The sequence below is a fragment of the Botryllus schlosseri genome, chromosome 1 (genome assembly GCF_051294905.1).
Source record: "Botryllus schlosseri isolate E-star chromosome 1, Bs_hap1, whole genome shotgun sequence".
NCBI classification, from domain to species: domain Eukaryota; kingdom Metazoa; phylum Chordata; class Ascidiacea; order Stolidobranchia; family Styelidae; genus Botryllus; species Botryllus schlosseri.
In genome coordinates, this window is record NC_137236.1 from 34,727,455 (window position 1) to 34,749,465 (window position 22,011).

At 40.6% G+C, this 22,011-nt stretch overlaps 1 protein-coding gene across 2 annotated transcripts in view; it reads right to left on the bottom strand.

The window, feature by feature from the left end:
* Positions 1–12,670, bottom strand: part of LOC145435598 (uncharacterized) — a 260,078-nt gene extending 247,408 nt beyond the window's left edge. The window contains exon 1 of one of the 2 annotated variants that reach the window (XR_013913907.1): positions 9,751–12,670. Coding sequence is in view for 1 of the 2 variants with exons in the window: in XM_080312885.1 (XP_080169011.1) it covers positions 9,842–12,349 (2,508 nt within the window). In the remaining variant the exon portion in view is untranslated. Of the gene's footprint in view, positions 1–6,193 lie in introns of those variants that run through there. The other variant, XM_080312885.1, reaches the window with a different exon arrangement.
* Between the last annotated feature and the right edge of the window lie 9,341 nt (positions 12,671–22,011).

The window sequence follows — 22,011 nt, forward strand, 5'->3', positions numbered from 1 at the left end:
ATGATTACACTCCGTGAATTTGTCTACAATTAATTGCTGATAGAATCTTTCCTCACATGCAAAAAATCGACCTGCGTGAGTTATGGGGTCTGTGACGAATGATTTACGTTTTCGGGGGTGTAAAGTAAATTTGGATCGACATTTGCATTTTTCTATATCCCCCTTCAGACTAACAAACCCGCCATAATTTTTGATGTGAAGTATAGGGCTTGTATCAGGGTCTATAATGGCACATATTTTCTGAACAAATACCATCCTCGAGTGGACTATTTTCAAGTCAACTACAATATTTATGGGGTGGGGGACCTATGGTACCATAGCCAAATCACGCAAAATAGATGGACCAACTAATCACTTAGCAACAGATACTCGCCTACATATCTATCGGCTGTAAATCATAGTTACCTGTGGTGTTTTATCGCTATTACGAGGTAGTTGAAAGTCAAAATGTCGATTTGCGGGTAATATGTATGTGGCATTAATTTTGTAAGTTTAGGCGCAAATCGAAAAATGATTTTATGCCAACATTTCAGTTGGTATAATCTATTTTATTCTTGAAGGTGGCGACGAAACATTCTTCATTGGCTTGCTGTAGCTTTAGCTTATAGTACACAACAAAACAAGTTAACAAATTTGAGTTTTTGAGCGTATGTCTCATAGGTCCCGTGGTCGTGTGCCTTTGGACCCACCGGGTGGGGACCGATGACACGTTCGAGCAACAAATTTTAAACGTTTATAAATATTTTTTGAAAAGGCGGATATTCATGTAAATGTCCGCGATAGGTAGAGCTTGTATGGAAGTGTTTAGACAACAAAAGATCTGCTATTCTCGGCTAAAGATATGAGGGCCAGGGATCATTTCGCAATTTTTGATCCATTGGTACCACATCTCCCCAATATTAGTTCTATATATCCCTATGCATAAACTATATTCGGCTTCAATTCCAATAAAACAAGAGGTTTTGTTAAGGTAAGAACGGAGAACAGAAATAGACGTTTTGCTATTCTATTACTTTACCACAAGAGTTACACGACAACGTAAGCTGTATGCTCAGATCACTTCGTTTGCGATCAACTTATTCGTGAGAGAACAATCGAGGCTCATGGAAGCGCACGGTCATTGAATGATTGGTCGCTCTCACGGGTTACACCAGCGTTTCGCGAACAATCCGAATAGATGCAAGATACAGTGATTTTTATCGACACCGATTACTTGATGACTTGAAATTGACTCGTGAATTTTGCTCCGAGTCACGAGTCAATCCACATTTCTGATACGCCGAGTCAAGTCAATTCGAGTCATTTTAGCAAAGTGACTCGAGTCAAGTCAAGTCATGTGCAAAAGGTGACTCGAGTCTGACTCGAGTCAAGTCATGACTCGAGTCATCCCAACACTGCTATAAACACACACGCGTCCACGTCGGTCAGCTATCATATGGTCGACATGAATGGTCATCGATCTAGCAAATATGCCGGACTTGCAGTGTGGGCAGTATCTCACCGGCTATCTCGCAGTCGTCGAACATGTCCACATTCAATTCGAAATGCAAGCAATTTTTACGGAATAAATAGGCCTACTAGTCATATCGTCAGCCCTCAAGTTTACCGCACTACGACCTGACAGGGGTGACTCGACTCGAGTCAGACTCGAGTCATATGACTCGAGACTCAGACGGCCAAGAGCGAAGTACAATGTAATGTCGAAGAGTAGTAAAGTATAACCACCCTATTCGGGGTGCGTCTATTGGTACTGCTACTTGAAAATGCGACCAGAAAGTATTAAAAGTGAGGAAAACTAGTAGAGTATATGTATATTATAAATGCGAACCATTCGATATCACCAAACAGAGTTATAACAGTGGGTTTAACAAGACTTTATCTGGAAACTGAGCAGTAGGGGTGTTTAAAAATACTTGTTTTTTTCAAATTTTGTCGGCTTACTTGTCAAATCGTCAGGTTACCTAAAAAAACGTTGCACAACAAATTTGACTGAATTCCAACCAGTAGATGCCGAGGTCAGTCAAATTGAAATTTCGGTCATTTTTGAAATAATAGTATTTACGGTGAGCAATTTTGTCACACCGGCATGACCAAAAATCGTGTTCCAGGTATACCTGAAGAGGCATAGGGATGTTTTTTCCATTCGTTATATGGTCTTGACGAGGGCCTTTGGTGGAGTTTGGACGAAGACATCGCCAGTAAACGAAAAAAAGATATGACACGGATTAGCTGGAAATTATAGTCCACTTCATTGAAATAGACACGTTAAAAGGATGGTGAGATAATTTTCAAATAGAGTAGCCTACTTTGAACACTAAAATGAACGACCACGAAAATGAAATGAACTGACAATAAACACTTATACTACGGGTAAATATATATCTCGTGTGATAATCAATATCTATATTCTTGGTCGGTTCAATGTAGATTTCTTCACGACGCAATTTGATATTATGATATTTTATCATTTGCTCTGCAGCACTCCTATAGTACTCTCACAGGCGAAGTATAAGACTAATGGGCACCGTGACAGATCTCCTTTCTTTCAAAAGTTATCGTCCTCTCTACATGTCATCCTCCATATTAGGTTAATACCATTTAATTCAGGGGTGGGCGAATATTTTTCTCCGCGGTGCAAATGAGAAGCAGAAAATATGTTGGCGGGCCGAGTCACAAATTTTAGATGTATTCTCTAGCATATTTATTTTATTTCTGAATTGAAAGCAGTGAATTACACTAAATGGTGCTCAATGGATGTGTTCATATTGGGAACGAGAAATTGACGGTCAATTTTTACCAAAAAATATTTATTTGCCGTCATATTTTGAAACAATGTTGAACATGATACACTTTGAATTCTCTTTAAACCCCTATCCGCGTTTTTCTATCAATAAATGTATTTGGGGTGGTCGAAATAGCCCTTCGTCCGCCCCCTCCCCCAAAAAACGTTGGTCATGGCCCCCCGAAGAGTTATAAACCGAACTTTATAACCTAAAGCCCCTTCCAGATACTCGTTTTTAACATTACTTCTGAGCGCGGAATATTTCCTTGATTCATGATTCAATCGGTCAATAATATTGGTAATTGCTCATATATATTGCTGTGTTTTTGTATCCATTTCCATCGATTCAAAACATCACAAGATTGCAATACAATGAAATGATTGCAAGGTGTCGAAACGACTTGGAGTAGTCTTTAAAATCAGACGCACCCACCCGACGACAACTAAAGCACAGAAAAGCCCGATAAAGTAAGAAAGCGCAAGAAATAGCGTCAAAAAATGGACTGAAGAAAGATTAACATCGAAGAAGACTGTAAACAACGGGCACTTAGGCCGAGGTGGATGCCTGACTAAGAGACCGCCGCTGGTCGTTTCGGCATCCCCCTCTGTTCATAACATGGCATTGTGTCTTGTATAGGCCTATATCGGAATCGTACATTGTGTGCGTGTCTTGGGCAGATGGAAATATATTCTTCAGGATTACCGGACCACGACCTAACATCGACCCCGCCCTCCTCCACATGCCACCTCATTTTGTCGCTTGCGTCTTATATTCTCTGCATTACTTTTCATTCAGTGTGCATGCCTCTTATTTTTCGCCTAGGCTAAGGTGGGTGTCTTATCTTAATGGCTACTCCAAGTTGTTTCGACACCTTCCTATCTTGTCATTGTATCGCAGTCTTGTGGTGTTGTGAAGTGATAAAATTCTTGATAAAACTGACATTGTTATATAATTTCACTCATGAAAAAATTACATTCTAATTTTACAAAAGAAGTGTAAAAAGTTTTGCGCCATAAATTAGTGGAGTATCAATGAAAGTATCCTTAAGACCAGGGGTGGGCAATTATTTTCCTCCGCGGGCCAAATGAGGAGTAGAAAATACGTTGGCGGGCCGAGTGAAAAAATTTAGGTGTATTATCCGGCGTATTTTAATGTATCTAAATTACATTGTTAATATATGCTCCTCGGTGAATGTGTTGACGTTTGGCAATGGGAAAGTGGCGGTTAATTGAAAAAAAATCTATTTGCTGTCATGGTTTGAAAAATGTTAAACATGGTGCATTTTTACCTTTCTTTAAACCCCTATCCACGTTCTTCTATTAAGACACTAGAACAGTCGTTCTCAAGCTGTTTACGCGTGCCCCTTTATGATAATGAAAAATTTCGCGCCCAACCTCCCCATCATGATATCACAACAGATTAAAAAGAACAACCAGAATATCAGCAATCCTAACGGACGGTTTGGTAGCATGGAAGGATGGTTGCTGATGAGAGAATCTGTAATATCAAAATCGCGGACAATTCGCAGATCAATAACTACACTATCAATAGGGGTGACTCGCAAGGAGCGCGAAAAACATTTCGTTTAATTTCGGCTTCGCGCCTCCCTTCAGATGCTCTCACCCCTCCCTTCGACAACCACTGCACTGAAATGTCTATGGAGGATGGTACAGAGCTGTCTTGGTCGCTATGCATTCCGAGCAGAGCGCAGCTCAAATAGCCTTGATGTTCAGCGAAGTTTGCATTTTTACTGGAATTCGCCCTCCCTTGACCGAGTATTTCGTGTTTTTGTCACAATTCAAATCCTTAATCTCGGCGACATGCTCCGCAACAACTAAATGGAGGGGTTACTAACGGCAGTATACAAATATTTAGTGCTCTAATCCTTTATAAATGTTAGCTTTCGGCTTTCACTTTTTAACATGCCCGTTCATGATCCTTGATGGGTTTGTTTGTTTTATTCACATAATTGGCTTTATTACAACTTGGATCATTTGCACTAAGTACAGAAATTGCATGTCAATGAATTTGCGGACTTTTATTTTGCCATTTGCTCTCTCTTCTTACGGGCTTCACAAAGCGCTGTGTATACAGCGGGATCGGCGATGAGGAGCCCAGATAAACCGCAGCACATAAAAACATGGCAGAGCCGAGACTCGAACCACAACCAACCATTGGTGTCGTGACTGCAGTTTTTAACCAACTGCGCCACTTGCACTAATCCTTCGACTCTCAGCTTTGGGCTGCCGGTTCACCCTTCATGGGTGATCGTTATGACGAGTCATATAATTATCACGAGCACTGATTGACTTGTTTTACGAATTAGGGATTTGGAACAATTTGAAACACGTACCGTATAATGCATAATGTAACAATGGCAACAAAGGTTTGACCCAGACAATATGGAAAGAGTGATTTCTTGTGAATTTAATTGTTACTCATATTTTGCCACATTGCCTTTATTTTGAATTTGGATTACGCAGCATGCGAGTTACGTATAGGTAGCCTAATCGTGCTATATTACTGAACAGGCTTCATAGTAAACGAATTTCCTGTTTAGTTGATACAGTCTATGGTTTTAGTCCGCGCATCAAAATTCAAAAAGCAGGATTAATATTATGAATTCCAAGCAATCTTTCACGGGCCACACAGAATTGCTTCGCTGGCCGCATTTGGCCCGCGCTTTGCCTGGGCCTGCTTAAGACAGAGTTCCTTAAAACCTTTTAGGGCTTGTACCCCTTAGCTGCACTGAAATGTTTCTCGCACCCCATATTCAGGATCGCAACTGCACTTTGTCAAGCCACCTTCAAAGGCTGGTATTGGGCTCCCACAAGGTTTTCAACACAGCTTATGTGGATTTCAGGGACAGGAGACATTTCAGCGACTGGAGATATTAATATCGACGGTGTCGCCGATGTGCTGTAATGTCAGGGTCCGAATGTTAATCGTCGTCGTCGGTACACCGAACGTCACAGGTCTTCGCGTGCTGGAAATTACGGACAACGTCGAAGTGCGCCCCAGCAGGGTTCTCAGCCCTGGACTAAAGCACCCTAATGGCCACAGGGCACCATTCTCTCATAATTGCGAAAAAAGTCCCTAGACTCATTTCTGTAACTAATGTTGTATCTTTTCTTCAGTCTGCTATTATTTTGTCGGAGGGAATGGCATACCCCTCATTAAGAAATGACTCACCGAATATTTTACATTCAAATGAAAACTAAATACCGGTAAATGAAAATTTGCCTCAAAGACTGTAAAGTAGAAGTATCCTTAAAACATTAGGCCTACCACTCAAGCAAAGAGCAGGCAGGTAAGTCTACTTGAGAACTATGAAGAATCAGAAGCACAGATCTGAATAACCACTAATGAAATGTCGCTATCTGGGATTTCGCAAAATCACACCACACTCGTCAGGCTTACATTTTCCCTTCACCACAACCCCAAAAAATAAGGCAGAATTATATCATTTTATGATAGAAACATGAAACATTTCAAGAACTCTCGTCGCTACGCCGACAGTCGTCGTGAACGGACGCAACGAGCATCTCAACAGTCCGCATATCGCAATGAACAATGAAAAAGCGACACCGCTATGGAAAACATCACACCGCCGTGAATTTATGTCAGGAAATGATGGGAATTTTCTAGGTTCAAAATCAATCCCACAAGGAGACTAACTGGTAATGTAATGTGCAATGAAAAACCACCTACTAAAATGACGAATTCGCGATAACAAAAACACAGCATATGCTCAGTAGCTATATAATTCTTGCGACAGCTGTGCTGAAATGCACTTTCACGCCAAATACTTGAGCAAACACGGCTTACGCAATCAGTGCAATTAGAACATGCAGTCTCAATATCTGAGTGCATCGAGCTGATGTTTTCAAAAACTTCCACGATAATCTCAACTGACCCATTCATTCCACAGTGGCGGACAACGGGAGACGCTTCAAGAAACGGGGGTTTACAGCGCGTAACACAGCTCCGATTAGTTTCAAGAGGTCATTTTGTTGGTCTTAAGACGCATTCCGGTCGGAATATCAAGACATCGTGTCACTAATATTAAGACACCATCACAACGAACATACGATCGAACAATAATATATTCATATAGAAATAAACCCGAATATTTTCGGCTGACACTGGTCAGGGGTAGTCGTCAGCAACCCGTAGAATTGAAGAGAACATTGCATATCAACAATCGTATCCTCAAATGACACGAAAATTCGAATAATCAAGCGATAAATTCGGGTTTCTTTCAATATAAATACAGAATCAAAACGTATATTGAAGTTCTGTACCTCCAAAAGTGTCTCCAAAAGGTACAGTGCAATCATTTCACGGCATCAAATCCTAATCTTTTGTCAGTTGAGCTGGAAGTTCAGAGCTCACATGAAAGAAAAACGCTGCATGTTCAGGCTGAAAGACTTATCTAAGAAACCACGCTTATACAGTGAGAATGAGTATTTACCCAACATCCCCCCTGTACATCATTCGAATTCGGGGCGTCGAGTTCAAACAACAGCTCAGTGGGACAGAATGATTAATAACGAATGACATGAAGAATATTGATCAGAAGTAATACGAATAATAATAAAACACGGAAAGACCAAGAAAATAATAACAAATAATATGCCACTTGAGATCGCTATGTACTTTTGAATAAAACTGGATTGAGCTTCGTCAAAATGCTTCCTCGAATCGACAGAGTGGGTTTTGACCATGGACTTACATCGCAACGTGTCCGGATTTGTGGAGAATAACGCCAGTGGATGTGTTTACAGCTGTCGAAGTATGAGGTAGATTCATCGTTCTGTGGCCTTATCGCTAGAGCTGGGCAAATTCGAGTACCCGAGTGTTTCGATTCTGAATGGAGTATTAAACGTGGAGTCGGGTATGACGGCAGCATGAATGATTTGCTCCAATATGTACCTTTTTGCAATCAAAAAATAATACAATGACAGTACTACGTGACATTAAACATTATTTGGTAGATTTTTGACCATACCAATTTCTTTGTTCAAAAATAACTTTTTTACGGATCCTGGGGATTCACTGATTAAATTGTTAGGTTGCCTAAAAAAAGGCAGCACACCAAATTTGGCTCAATACCAACCAGCCGAAGCCGCGGAAGAGCCGATTGAAATTTTCAAATTTACTTTATAAATTATTAAATTTTTTTAACAAATTTTACGGTCAACCCCACGAAATTGTTAAGTCGCCCAAAAGAACGGTGCATACCGATTTTTGCGCGCTTCCAACCAGTAGAAGCGAAGTTATCGCAGTTGAAAGTTTTGAATTCGCAAATATAGCATCGATGGCGGGTAGCCTACTGTAATCCCAGAACTGTTGATGAATAACTCAAATAGCTTCGCTTCTACGGGTTGGAATTACGTCGAATTTCTTTCGCATCGTTTTTGTAGACAACTCGACAAATTCATGGGGTGAACAGTAAAATTTGAAAAATAAAACTCATTTTTTTTTGAAAAAATTCAAAAATTTCCGTTGGCTCTGCCGTGGCTTCGGCTGGTTGGAATAGTGTCAAAAACAGCCAAAAAGAGCAACGAAAGTATAATTCTCATTGACAAATTAACTCTCAGTGTACTCGATAAGATGATCTCTCACTATTTGACTCGACTCATTAGAATTAATACTCGATTCAGATTTGACTACTCAAATCAGTTTGCCCAGCGCTACTTTAGGATTCTACATGGATATTTCCACATTTTGGTACAATTTTGGGTTCATAACACAAGGTTACCCTCTCCGCCAATAGCGTTCAACATTATTCAATATTGTCCAACACTACGGAAACAGCACTCATTTCAAAAGCTACTGACGGATACCATTCGTTTTTTTATCATAATATAATGTCCATAACAAGAATAGGGATCGATAAGCATTGTATTTCATTCTACGAGGTTTTTTTCCATGGAATGCTATCTCACCCACATTTCGGCCGTTACGGTCAATGTTACAGCATGTGATATGGCGAGTTTTCAAGAAAGGTGCTATTTTTATCATTCACACGGCATTCGGTGGTTAATCGCGTTAATACATCTGAGCGGTCTCAAGAATAAGTATCTGTAAATATATTGCATAGCAGTTATCCTCGCTTGATACCATACGTCACAGGCCGACGTCAGAAAAATCCGAGTGGATATCAGTTTCCGTGGCACTCTGTGCTGTTAATTAAGACGTCAGGACATGGCAGGATTAATGCCTGGAAATTAACTACCGTACTCATCGCCATATTCAGTACACCAAGTAAAGTCTGGCACCAAAGCTGGTAGTATTATAAGGAATCATTTGAACATCACATGAGCATGATGCATATGGCCGCATTAGTCAAAGTGTCTCAGATGACAACAATTTGACGAATGAAATTCATATCAGGACTGAAACAGACACATATTACATTTTCATCACCATTTCAACAAATGCTCATAACTCATTAACCCCGTTAATACTATACATTAAAGTTATGCTTCAGTAATTTTGATAATTTCCTTCAATAGAGGCCAGATAAAGTACCGTAACATTTATGGACAACAATTTGTCATAGACTAATGCTTACGCAGCTCCGGGATTCATGCTTATAGTTGGGAAAAAAAACTGCAGTGTTCATAGCGATAAAATATCTTGACCAAGCCCCTGTGATAGGAAATTGCTGATATTCCAATCGAATGGGCTCAAGCATCACAGGCAAACCATGATTGGGGTTTCTAAGCGCACGAGAGACACAAATTCGGATACCAATCGACTGGCGTTCGCATTCTCCAGAGCACAATAAGTTAAAACAAAAACAGGACATAAAACAATAATATCCACCCACCACGGAACGATGGCGAATGAAAGCAGTCAAACACGTATGAAACAACGAAAATTCCAGTATTCTCATTGCACTTGGCAACATGGAACAGTTTCCCATCAAATGCGTGGGGTCTAGAGTAGAAATGGTCACAAATCAAATGGACAGTTGGACACACCGCACATGTTCTACGAAACTATTTTATGCACACGCAGCCACGTTCAATTACCCACAAAGGCGATATCTACTCTGCCAGCTCATGGATTACGGAATGCATCGAGAGATCAAACATCCTATCTCCTGTCCCAATGCCCCCGTGTTTATTCCCTTTTTTGTTCGTTTTAATCGGTTGCGAGGAACGACGTATAATTTTAGCTTGGGGCAACCGCAAAAGCTGCCCCATGACTCCCGAGTCTGTGAATTCCTGCCTCTGAGACGGATCGCCGGCCCAGCACGCCATTAATATGTCTTTCACTTCTTTCGAGCCTTGAAAATGAGAAAGGCTCTGCTTACGGCCGTTACCGACTTGCCAGATTATAGACTCTGACGAGTAGCCTTGAAAAGGCCAAGCGCTAGTCAGCAGTTCGTACCACACGGTACCGAAAGCGTACATATCCGATTCTTTAGTGTACGGCAGTGAAGGCGGCGTGAATGATTTCGTGTTCGGAACGTGTAGCGCGCGTATAATCTCAGGCGCCATGTAACACAACCAACCGTCTGGAATCTGCAAAGTGCCTGCCTTCATTACGATACTTTTGGAAGATATCTGATGCAGTCCCAGTATCCCGAAGTCCGTGATAGTCACGCGGTTACCGTTGATGAAAACGTTCTTCGATTTCAAATCCTTGTGCACGATGCCGCGCGAGTGCAGATACCCCATTCCTTGCGCGATATGTTGCGCTATAATTTTAGCATTGTTCAGATTCACGTGGTCCTTGCTAGCTCGGATGTACTGGTACAAAGACTTTCCCCGGCAGTAGCTCGTGACTATAGCTAGTTTCGGCAGATTGATACTGGAACCCATAAAGAGTTCTATGTTGTCGTGACGTGTTTTTTTATATAAAGTCACTTCTTCTTTAAACGCTCGTAACTTTTGTTCGTCGTTATGGTACACATCGATCACGCGTATCGCTACTTCTCCATGCCACTTTCCTTTGTAGACAGTCCCAACGCGTCCTTGACCGATGGGGTCTTGAAAAACAAGCTCCTCCCAAGGCACGTCCCACTCTTCATGCACCCCGCTCATGGTGCTGGACTGTCGCATTAAACCTTTCCTCATCTTTATATTTTCAGCCTCTTCGTTATCTTCCGACTCGTCAGGCGTAACGCGGGTGTCGCCTTCGCTTGACACGCTAGTCCGCGGGTCTACAAGAACAGTGCTGTTGGTAAGGTCTTCCCTGCTACCGCGGTAGGACTGTAGCAGTAAATTATCACCCTCAAGCGTGGATTCTGTGTTAATTCGCGACAGATTTTTAGCGATATGTGCAGAGCTGATGTTTAAGTCAGTATCATCTCGATCGAAAGCAGTAATCAAAGTGTTAGCGTCTGGACACGTGTCGGACCTGTGTTTATGTTGAATTTTGTCTGCCATATCGTCTACGTGTTCCTCACTTTTATGCCTTTTCAATCCCATTTTGTCTTTTATCTTATCTTTGAAAGCCCGGAAACGGTTATACCGCGGCTTCGACTGTTGGGGTTGGTGTTCTTGACCCGGGTATATGGGAAACTGTGGTACGATCGGGGTTAACGGTGTCCTGGGTGACATCGGTGACCCACTGGAACTATTATGACTCGACGTGGTCTGTGACGGTTTTCGAATCCCTGTCGCCGAATTAGGCCTGAGCATATCCACAAAGTCAGGCAACATAGTGTCGCGTATCTCGATACTACCGGGACGCTTTTTCGTCTTTTTAGTCGGTATCTTCTCGACTGACGAATTCAAGTGCGCCGAAGAGCTGGAGTTTGTAGGCGGTCTTGTTTTGTGCAGGACCGGCCCGCTGCTCTGTCGGACGTGCGATTTCGCGGGACGCGTGCTTATAAACACATCGTTTGATGTGTTAGCATGCGGTAAAGTGCGGTGTCCGTCGAGTGGAAACACATCCGCTTGCGTCGAGTGTAATTCTTCCGTGGTGTTGAATCGGGGTAAGCTTTTTTGACTCGTGCCTTGACTCGAAGACGGATAATTCTCGGATTGATCGCGTATATCCGTTTTCGAATTCATTTGAAGATTTTCGTTATGGTCCACACCGGACGCATTGCTGTCCGACTCGCACCCGTTTTCATTTGTACTGGTACCTTTCTTCCAAGAATCCCAATACCCCGTGCTTTTTTTAGTCTTGTTGAAATTTCTCAACAAAGACAAAGCCGCACATACCTTACGCACGTCTTCCTTGTCGTTGGGCAGGCCGTCCAGAAATTTTGATATCTCATTATCCGAGAGAGACATCAGGGCCTCCAACGAGATCAATTTTGCCGTGATTTTTTGCTTCGCGCCTTCCGACACGCCGACTATAACCAGCCATTTCGATAACGAGGGATATGATTGGTATAATGATTGGTTCTTTACGTCGGGATCTCGCGATTTCACCATTAATTGCTCCCAAAATTGTTTCAGCAATTTCCCTTCCAAGGATCGGATTTCGTCTTTGATGAATTCCTGTAATCGCAGAGCGCGCAGGGCTACTAGCCTTTCCGACATGATGTCGATCATACTCTGTATGTCGGCCAGCGTTTCAAGCGTTTGGTCGGCCATTTTGGGTCTCCAGTCATTACGGTAACTTGACAAGGTAAAGTCTACCCGGGTGTCTTGATAATCCAAGCATTCGAATCGAAATCGGGTGATAAACTAAGTCAGGCTACTGGCTATACCAAATATCTGTAACAAAGAAAGTATGTTTGTTTCTGTACGCAATTATGGTCAAAGTTGGTTAGTTGCAAACCCTTCACTAGAGGACACATAAAATCACTAAACTGATGAACTTGTGAAATATTGCTCAATGATGCGATAAATACAATCATAGAAGGCTATTATGTGCCTTCAATATTAACGGACTAACGGTTGCAAAACCGCAATATAATACTAATTACCGGTGATATATTCATATCGAAATGAGCTAGTCACTACCAGCCACCACTGCTCAACCGAAACTATTCAGGACTATTTCAATATGAATATAGTATTAAACTGTATATGCCTATTGTCTGATCTGATTATATTAATAAGTAATAATAATATTTCGCACAAACTTTTCAATTCAATTAAAACCGATTGTTCTGTACACGAGCTGCAGTTGACTTGATGGTTTCGCAACGTTTCACCAAGCCATGTTATCATTTCTCTTTTCATCAATCCTAGGATTTATTATAATAACAAAATCACCACAACATTAAAATACAAGTTGCCCCTAGATTTTATCGTATCAATTCCGCCATAACATTAAAGATGCACTAGAGGTGAAATTATTTCTATACTTAACTAAAACCATAATATCCTTTCCTATAAATATATTACATTAGCGCCCTGTAATCAAATGCAATTATATCCATATATTAGCCTCAACCATAACATCCTTTCCTATAAATACATTAGGTAAGCGGTAAGCACCCTGTAATCAAATGCGATCAAAGTACTCTAACTGGTTCACACAGGTTCACAATATTTAACCGTCAGTCGATAGAAGTTCTCCACGAAAATCTGCCTGCAATGCATAATATAGCGTAGATATCATTCCGCGATTATTGAATAGAGTAAATACTTTGGGTAAAATTAACTCAAATGTGTCATAGATATTGTTGATACAAAAAATATTGACAGCTTGTGAGGGACTAGAATAGGGCATATATTATACTATTAGTTGGAATAGCACAGTGGGTGACATATCATGCAGTCATTGTGGTGTTCTAGTTGATAAGTTCAGTGCAAACCACAGCATAAGTGTGTGCTTTCGTATGATCCAATTACAGTGGTAACGTAACTCATTACATATAGGCTGTAGCATGACATGTTCATGTTCATGCAGAGTACATTCCATCACGATTATCAGGTCTTATCTCCTGACCACAAAAGAATGCACAGTTGCCGAACTGTGATCATTCAGTGCGCAATTTTTTGTTAAAATTAGCTGCTCTCTTCTGTCTACATAAGATCACTGGTGCGATTCGGCAAGTTTGGAGCAGTTCTACAGAGCCTTCGCACAAAACTTCATGATAGCAGTGAGCTGGTTAGCATTAGGCTATTGTCAATGACTTTTTGCAACTGAACCAGGTGAAAAATATGACTATTAGACAGAACCTGCTGACGAAAAAGACTCCCACCACTGCCTAGTGCCTATAATGCATTTATCCCAATTCGCCAGTAAGTCAAATTAACCAGGTTTGCGTCTTTGTCAATCTTCTGCAATTAATGGCACACTGCACAGGAATAAGTATTTTTGATTTTGATACATGATAATTTTGCTTTGTTTTTTCTTTTTCTAAAAATTCCACTGATCTGTTCAAGCGGCAGTGCGGAATCTGTGTGGTGCAAGGTGCAAACACACAGTAATCATCTAAAATTTCATGCAGTCATGCAGCTGATAGCCGGATTAAAAAACATTCACTTGGCCACCACCAATTTTATATAGGGAATATACATCTTTACTAATATTTATTTTACATTGATTTCAAATTATCTCCGCTTACTGTAAATGCTATATTATCGTTGGCCTTTCTTCAGTTTTCCAATGAAATTGCGATACGCAAGGCCTCCCGAAGTTGCACTCTTATGACGCGAGGTGTCACTCGATACGGTTCTAACCATACTGCAAAATCGGACGATTTGTCACACACAGTAAAGGTGCCTTGATTCCACCCTGGGCCTATGGAATCTACCGTAATTTACCATGTATAAGGCACAAAATTTCGCAAATTTTATGTCCTAAAATCGGGGGGGGGGTCCACTGCGCATTATGCATGGGTGCAAGGTGCAAGCTTTGAAAAAATCTCCCTCGAAATAAAACACCACACCTTTCTTCATGTTTTGTTTGCAATCGCGCATCGCATTCGGCCATCGTGCCCAGTAATTCGTATTATCAATTAGCGAGAAGCGTGTTGCCAATTAGTGAGAGTCGTCTGCGCTGCACAGTGCACAACAGCACGCGATCTTCTGCTGAGTTGATTTTTCGTTTGTACGCAAGCAAAATCAGGTCAATCCTAGCTAATTTCTCGCGTTAACGACAGGCCTGAACGACCGTATATGCATCAGGCCATATGCACAGATATAATCGCATCTCCAACAGTCCTGGTGCGCACGATCTAATCGTTGGCCTGAGCAATCGCATCTGCAATAGGCCTCGTGCGCAAGATAACCTAGGTGGCCTGAACTACCGCGTCGAGGGGCCTTGCAGGCTTTGGCTGCAACCTACAACCGTTTAAGACCAGACACGATGCTTTCAAGTGCATAATGATAAGCAACCGTTATGTCATGATTGTTCAACAGTGACATCGCAAAACAGAATGGCATCGAATACTGAAGCATGACCATCGCTGGTAACTTATCATATGCGCATGATATCGCGTGATACGCGCACATACATGCCATGTTGAGGGTGTGTATTACACATGGGGGTGTATTATACATGGAAAATTACGGTAGGTCTGCATTAAAAGCTATATCAACTGACTACATGCGATAAATAATTTAACATACATAGCATGATAGCCAACATTGACAGAAGTTCACAGTGATGAGTCCTCACCTATACGAGTAATCCAATTCTACTAATCTAAATCGGAAAAAAGCGAGTAGCTATAATTCTAATTCCAACCAATTTGGTAAAGCTGATAAGTTTCTATAGCTGTCCAAATCTGCACGACGAATATTCAGGATAAATTGTTGATGTATGGCAACACCAACACTCAAGATATGACATGAGATATGGGCCTATGCAAACCAATACAATACCACCACATTCACTGCAGACTACATGATATAAATCGTGGAAATGTAGAAGCAACTTCAATTTCATTATTACTATACCATAAGTATTATAGTATTGTGAGTGCAATGCATGCATAATATTCATATGCCACGAATGTATTCGTTAGTGCCACTCACAGCTTGTGTCCACTTGGCCTATGTGATGTATTTAACTCAAGTAACCATATGATGTGACAGTGGGCAGCGTATAGTGAAAAAAAACTTGGGTATTAACGCACATAAAAATATCTCCCCCTTTGATACGCCCCTGTGCAGTGTGCATAAGTAGGTTACAACACACATATATGTGTTCGCTTTGCGTTGCGTAGGCCTATTCGGTATATGTAAATGTGTATGAGTTACAAGCGCATCGGTTTTCAACTATGACGGACCATGATTGTGGAACATAATTCTGCAAGCAATCAGACAGTCATGAAGTTCACCCCATTCCAGTTCCAGTCATAATACAAGATTCAACTTCAATAAATATTAGTGTGCACCCGAGAGTTGAGATTATTTCCTGATCATGGTCTGGGATCTGAGATGTTATTGCGCCCTATAGACCTACCGATTTAAACGCTAGGGTGCTCTTTTTTTCCTTTTATATGTTATTTCTCATTTTTAATCCAGTGTACCACACATACTGTACATATATGCCTCTGTTTACATGTTCTAGACCAGTAGAGAGAGAGAGAGAGAGAGAGAGTCTTTATTTTCATCGAACCAAAATACATAACAAACGGCAGTGATGGTGGTACAGAAAATATGCGTGCACAGCAGTATTCGGTATTAGATAGGAATGATCGATAAGACCGTGAAGGTCATCTAGTCTGATCACACCAGCATCAAACAGGTACACTTGACTCTGAACAGTCTGGCTGTAAAGAAATGTTTAGTTAAAGGAAAATAGAAAAAAAAATTAAACAATGGTGGCAAATGATCAATGAAGCAATGTCTTGGCGAGGTAGGGCAACAGTGTTAGTGTAACGACAAGAGGTGATCAAGTAGGGCTTTTTTGAATCTATTATAAGGCAATTCACGGATATGTGGTGGTAATGCATTCCAGATGATAGGTCCCGAGTAGTTGATAGATCTCTTAGTTAGGTTGCTATTGGGTGGGGGTAAGTAGATGCAAGTAGCCTATATTCTCAAACTTTTTGGGATTGGGGACCTTCAAATATCAGAAATGAACCAAAAATGTATAATTATTAGGACAACTAAACTCAAAAACAAAAATGGGAAAGTCTCAGTAGGTGTAATACGTTAATTAACGTTATAGGTTTCTGTTTCTTCATCATGGCAAAGAAAGACTTGTTAAAAACCAACTCGACCTTTATATTTCAGTTTCTTTTGTAATAACTGCGATTTTGCTGTTTTACTTGCTATAGCCTCCCTGACAAATGTCGCTTACCGAGATATTGTAAACTCGAAATTCAACTAGTGTTTTCAAACTATTCTCACTCCCCTCAAGACTTTATGAAGTTGTAGGTTACTTCCAAACAGTTTGGTCGTTTCGACTCCTGTCTATACTTTCATTTTTCGCGGATTTGAAATGATAAAATTATTACTGAGCTGAACTGAAACTACTATACGACATCACTTTCGAGTAAGTCTCGAAGTGTCTGCTTGTAATCTGTCTCGGCATCGGCATTTGCTCCACACTTCAAAGAAATCTGGGTGTTTACGAATACAAAATATCTAAACGGAAATAATAATACTTCCGTAGGACTAGAAATATACTCTGTGATCACATGCATCCTTTTGATTTCCGTAGCAGTCTGGAGTTAAATCATGTGCTTGTGGGGATAATTCAGTAAAATATAATATTAGCTTTCTCTTTTTGTCTCATGTATCTGTGCATTTTTACATTATTTGTAGGTGCAGGGTAGCGTTGTTAAAAAAACTTTTTTTTGTCAAATTTCATAGGCTTAGCAGGCCAATCGGGCCCTGAGGATATAAAGCTGTATCAGCTGTATCACGCTGTGGATATAAAGCTGTATCAGCTGTATCACCCTGTGGATATAAAGCTGTATCAGATGTATAAGCTGTATCACCCAGTGGATATAAATCTGTATCAGCTGTATCACTCTACCTGTATGGAATTGGTGTCTTGTGTTCAAACAATTCTTGATTTTGTTTATAATAATGTTTTAATTACTTTAACTTTGAGAATCATCGCTGCTCCCATATTTTATAAGACAAACCTTACCGAGATTCACCCAGGTATCACTCTACAACAAGTAGGCTACACGTCTATGCTATGTCTGGGATGCGCGAAATAGTCTAGTAGACTATCACTCTCAAGTATCAACCATGTCACTCAGGTATGAGCTGTCTCACTCCATTATCAGCTTTATCATCCAGATTTCTCTCTGCATAAAAAGTATCACGCCAAGACTACGTCTGGGATGCAAAATAGTCAGGTGTCGGAACACAAGGGTATCGTCCCCTACAGTGATTATGCAAACGCAATGTCAGACGTAAACTAGAACATCATCATCATTGGTTTATTAGCATTATCAGGACGCATTATAGCCAGGGCCGTAACAGCACTTCGTCAGCCCCCCCCCCCCCCCAAAAAAAAACGTTGGTCTTGGGCCCCCTATACGGTGATAAACCGACCCCCGCAGGCTATACGCTGTTTATCGCTACATCATCTACATTGGGTCTCCATTTAGTGAGCTAGCTCTTCTCGCCTAAACGCGCGAAGCAAGAGAAATTTATATATTTCATGATTGAGTCGGTCAATATATGATCGGAAATTGCATATATATTGCTATCAATTTATTATCCTCTCTAGGCCTACTCTCGTAATCAGATTTACCGGTAGAGCTGAGTAAGGCGTCTTTAAAACTGGGTTTTTTGAAATTTTCAAAAAATACTCTATATGCTAATTCACGAAATAATTTTGGGCCCCCTTCGAGATCGCTCCCCCCCCCCAAATTGGGAGGTTTAGGGTGCGACAGTTACTGCCCTAATTATAGCAAGGCAACAAGATGATTTGTGCGATGATGAAGTAGGGGAGATGTGGTACCGATGGATCAAAAATTGCAAAATGATCTCTGGCCCTCAAATCTTCAGCCGAGCATAGCAGATCTTTTGCTGTCTCAATACTTCGATACAAGCTCAACCTATCGCGGACATTTACATGAATATCCGCCTTTTCAAAAATATTTATAAATGTTTAAAATTTGTCGCTCAAACGTGTTATCGGTCCCCACCCGGTGGGTCCAAAGGCACACGACCATGGAACCTATGAGACATACGCTCAAAAACTTAAATTTGTTAACTTGTTTTGTTGTGTACTATGAGCTAAGCTAAAGCAAGCCAATGAAGAATGCTTCGTCGCGACCGTCAAGAATAAAATTGATTATATCAACTCAAATGTTGGCTTAAAATCATGTTTAGATTTACGCCTAAACTTACAAAATTAATGCCACATACATATTACCCGCAAATCGACATTTTGACTTTCAAATACCTCGTAATAGCGATAAAACACCACAAGTAACTATGATTTACAGCCTATATATATGTAGGGGAGTTTCTGCTGCTAAGTGATTAGTTGGTCCATCTATTTTGCTTGATTTGGCTATGGTATCATAGGTCCCCCACCCCATAAATATTGTAATTGACTTGAAAATAGTCCACTCGAGGATGGTATTGATTCTAAAAATATGTGCCATTATATACCCTGATACAAGCCCTATACTTCACATCAAAAATGATGGCGGGTTTGTTAGTCTGAAAGGTGATATAGAAAAATGCAAAGGTCGATCCAAATTTACTTTACACCCCCTAAAACGTAAATCATTCGTCACAGACCCCTTAACTCACGCAGGTCGATTTTTTTTGCATGTGAGGAAAAATTCTGTCAGCATGTAATTGTATACAAATTCCTGGAGTGTAATCATGTAATTATCACGGAGAATTTTGCAAGTATTTTCGGTCCCAGTGATCCATCGGTACCACATCTCCCCTATAGACCATTAAGATTCACTTACTCAACAATGATCACTCATATAACACCTGGCCACCTGGCCATCATGTTCGAACGGATATCACATAGTATCATATCTAGACAGCTTTCAAACCTGCATTTGAATTTGATAATCCCAACTACTCCTGTGTGTTTGTGTACCCACATCTGCCTCTATAGACCCAGATACTTACGATACTGTTTTTTCTCATAAAAGAAATAAGTTTCATGAACGAAAATAACGCAATGATATGTATACAATTTTGCAATGTATATATATGATTGAATAACGTAACCCCGGAACGAAATTAATTGCAATCAATATTGTACATCCACATACATTATAGGAGGACAACCCTACGATAAGAGAGCTAAGTATCTAAATTAAACAATACAGTGTCAGTAGTAATTGCGTTCATAATAAAAGATGTTGCGGGCCGTAAAATAAACGTCTGTGGTCAACTAGTCTTGTCACAGCCATCAAACAGTCACACTTGTCTCTACACATACACAGCAGTCTGCAGAGAGATACCGGGATGATAGGCTATAGCTGATATATGAGGGATACGGCTGATACAGCTGCGATACAGCTGATACAGCTGATATAGCTGTGATACTGCTGTGCTACAGCTGACACAGCTGATACAGCTGATGCAGCTCTATATCTACAGGGTGATACAGCTGATACAGCTTTATATACACAGAGTGATACAGCTGATACAGCTTTATATCCTCAGGGTGATACAGCTGACACAGCTGATACAGCTTTATATCCTCAGGGTGATACAGCTGATACAGCTGATACAGCTTATATCCACAGGGGCGTCAAATCGTCAGGTTACCTGAAAAAACGTTGCACACTAAATTTGACTCAATTCCATCCAGTAGATGCCGAGGTCAGTCAAATTGAAATTTCGGTCATTTTTGGAATAATAGCATTTACGGTGACCAATTTCGTCACACCGACATGACCAAAAATCTTGTTCCAGGACCCAGGTATGCCTGAAGGGGCAAGGATATGTCTTTTTCACTTCTTTTGATCCTGACAAGGGCCTATTGTGGAGTTTGGATGAAGACATTGCCAGTAAACGAAAGAAAGATAGGACACGAACTATAGCTGGAAATTAGTCCACTTCATTGAAATATAGCCATGTTGAAAGGATGGCGAGATAAGTTTCAGTTACAAACTGAAATTAACGACCATGAAAAGGAAATGAACTGACAAAAAGTACGTCAAATACGGGTAAATATCTCTCTCAAGCGATAGTCGATAACTATATTCTTTGTCGGTCCAATGTAGATTTCTTCATGATGCAAATTGATATTATATGATATTCTATCTTCTGCTCTGCAGCACTCCTATAATAGCCTATACCCTCACAGGCGAATTATAAGGCTAATGGGCATCGTGACATATCTTTCTTCCTATCAAAAGTTATCGTCCTCTCTTCATGTCCTCCTCCATATTCGGTTAATACCATCTAATAGTATCCATATGTCGTGGTAAAACACCAATGCTTTTTATTACTCTGTGACAAGAAGGGTGTTCAGGCAATGACTAATGAGCTTTATAAGCTTAGTGGGTTGCCATTCGGTTTCCCTGAAGCTCGCAAAGTTTCGAGCACATAAAAATCTCCAGTATCAACGCTTATGTGAAGTACCAGAAAGGTTTTTCATCTCATGAATACTATTCATTGGCATAGCCCAGGGGTGGGCAACCTGCGGTCGTAGAAGGAAATTCAATAAGTATGTGTTATTGGCGGCCGTCGACAGGCAAATTGAACTTACGAATTTGATTACAAAATTTTTGAGAGATCTTATTTTATCTTAAAATTTTCTTCGCGCTAGCCGCGATTTAATGCCATACTTATTTTTTCGATTTTAATATAGTATTATCCTTTGTAAGCTAAGCTAAGGTTTTAACCAAGTCACAAGTCAATCTCACTTTTATAGTTTTGACTCGAGTCAAGTCGAGTCATTTTTATTTCACCACCGAGTCAAGTCCGAGTCCCAGTCAGGATGAAGATGGCCGAGTCAGAGTCATGGTATTACGACTCGAGTCTGAGTTCAAGTCATATGTCTATACACTGCTCAGTTTCCATCTAAAGTCTTGTTTACCCACTTTTTATAACTCTGTTTGGTGATATCGAATGGTTCGCATTTATAAATGCTAGTTTTCCCCACTTTCAGCAGTTTCTGGTCGCATTTTCAAGTACCATCACCAAGAGACAGAGGTGGTCAAAGTAGTAACGAAAGCTACTCAAGTAGAAGTAGAAGTAGGGACGAAAAAATCTACTCAAGTACGAGTAGAAGTACTTCTTCCATAAGCAACCTAAAACTACTTAAAGTAGAATAGACTGAATTTAAATCTAATCAAGTAAGTAAGTAGTTGTTAAAATGATCGTAATTCGTTCACATGGATTGTCAAAAGGTGCAAATTAAGCTATGCGACAGGTGTCGAGCTTGATTAATATTGATG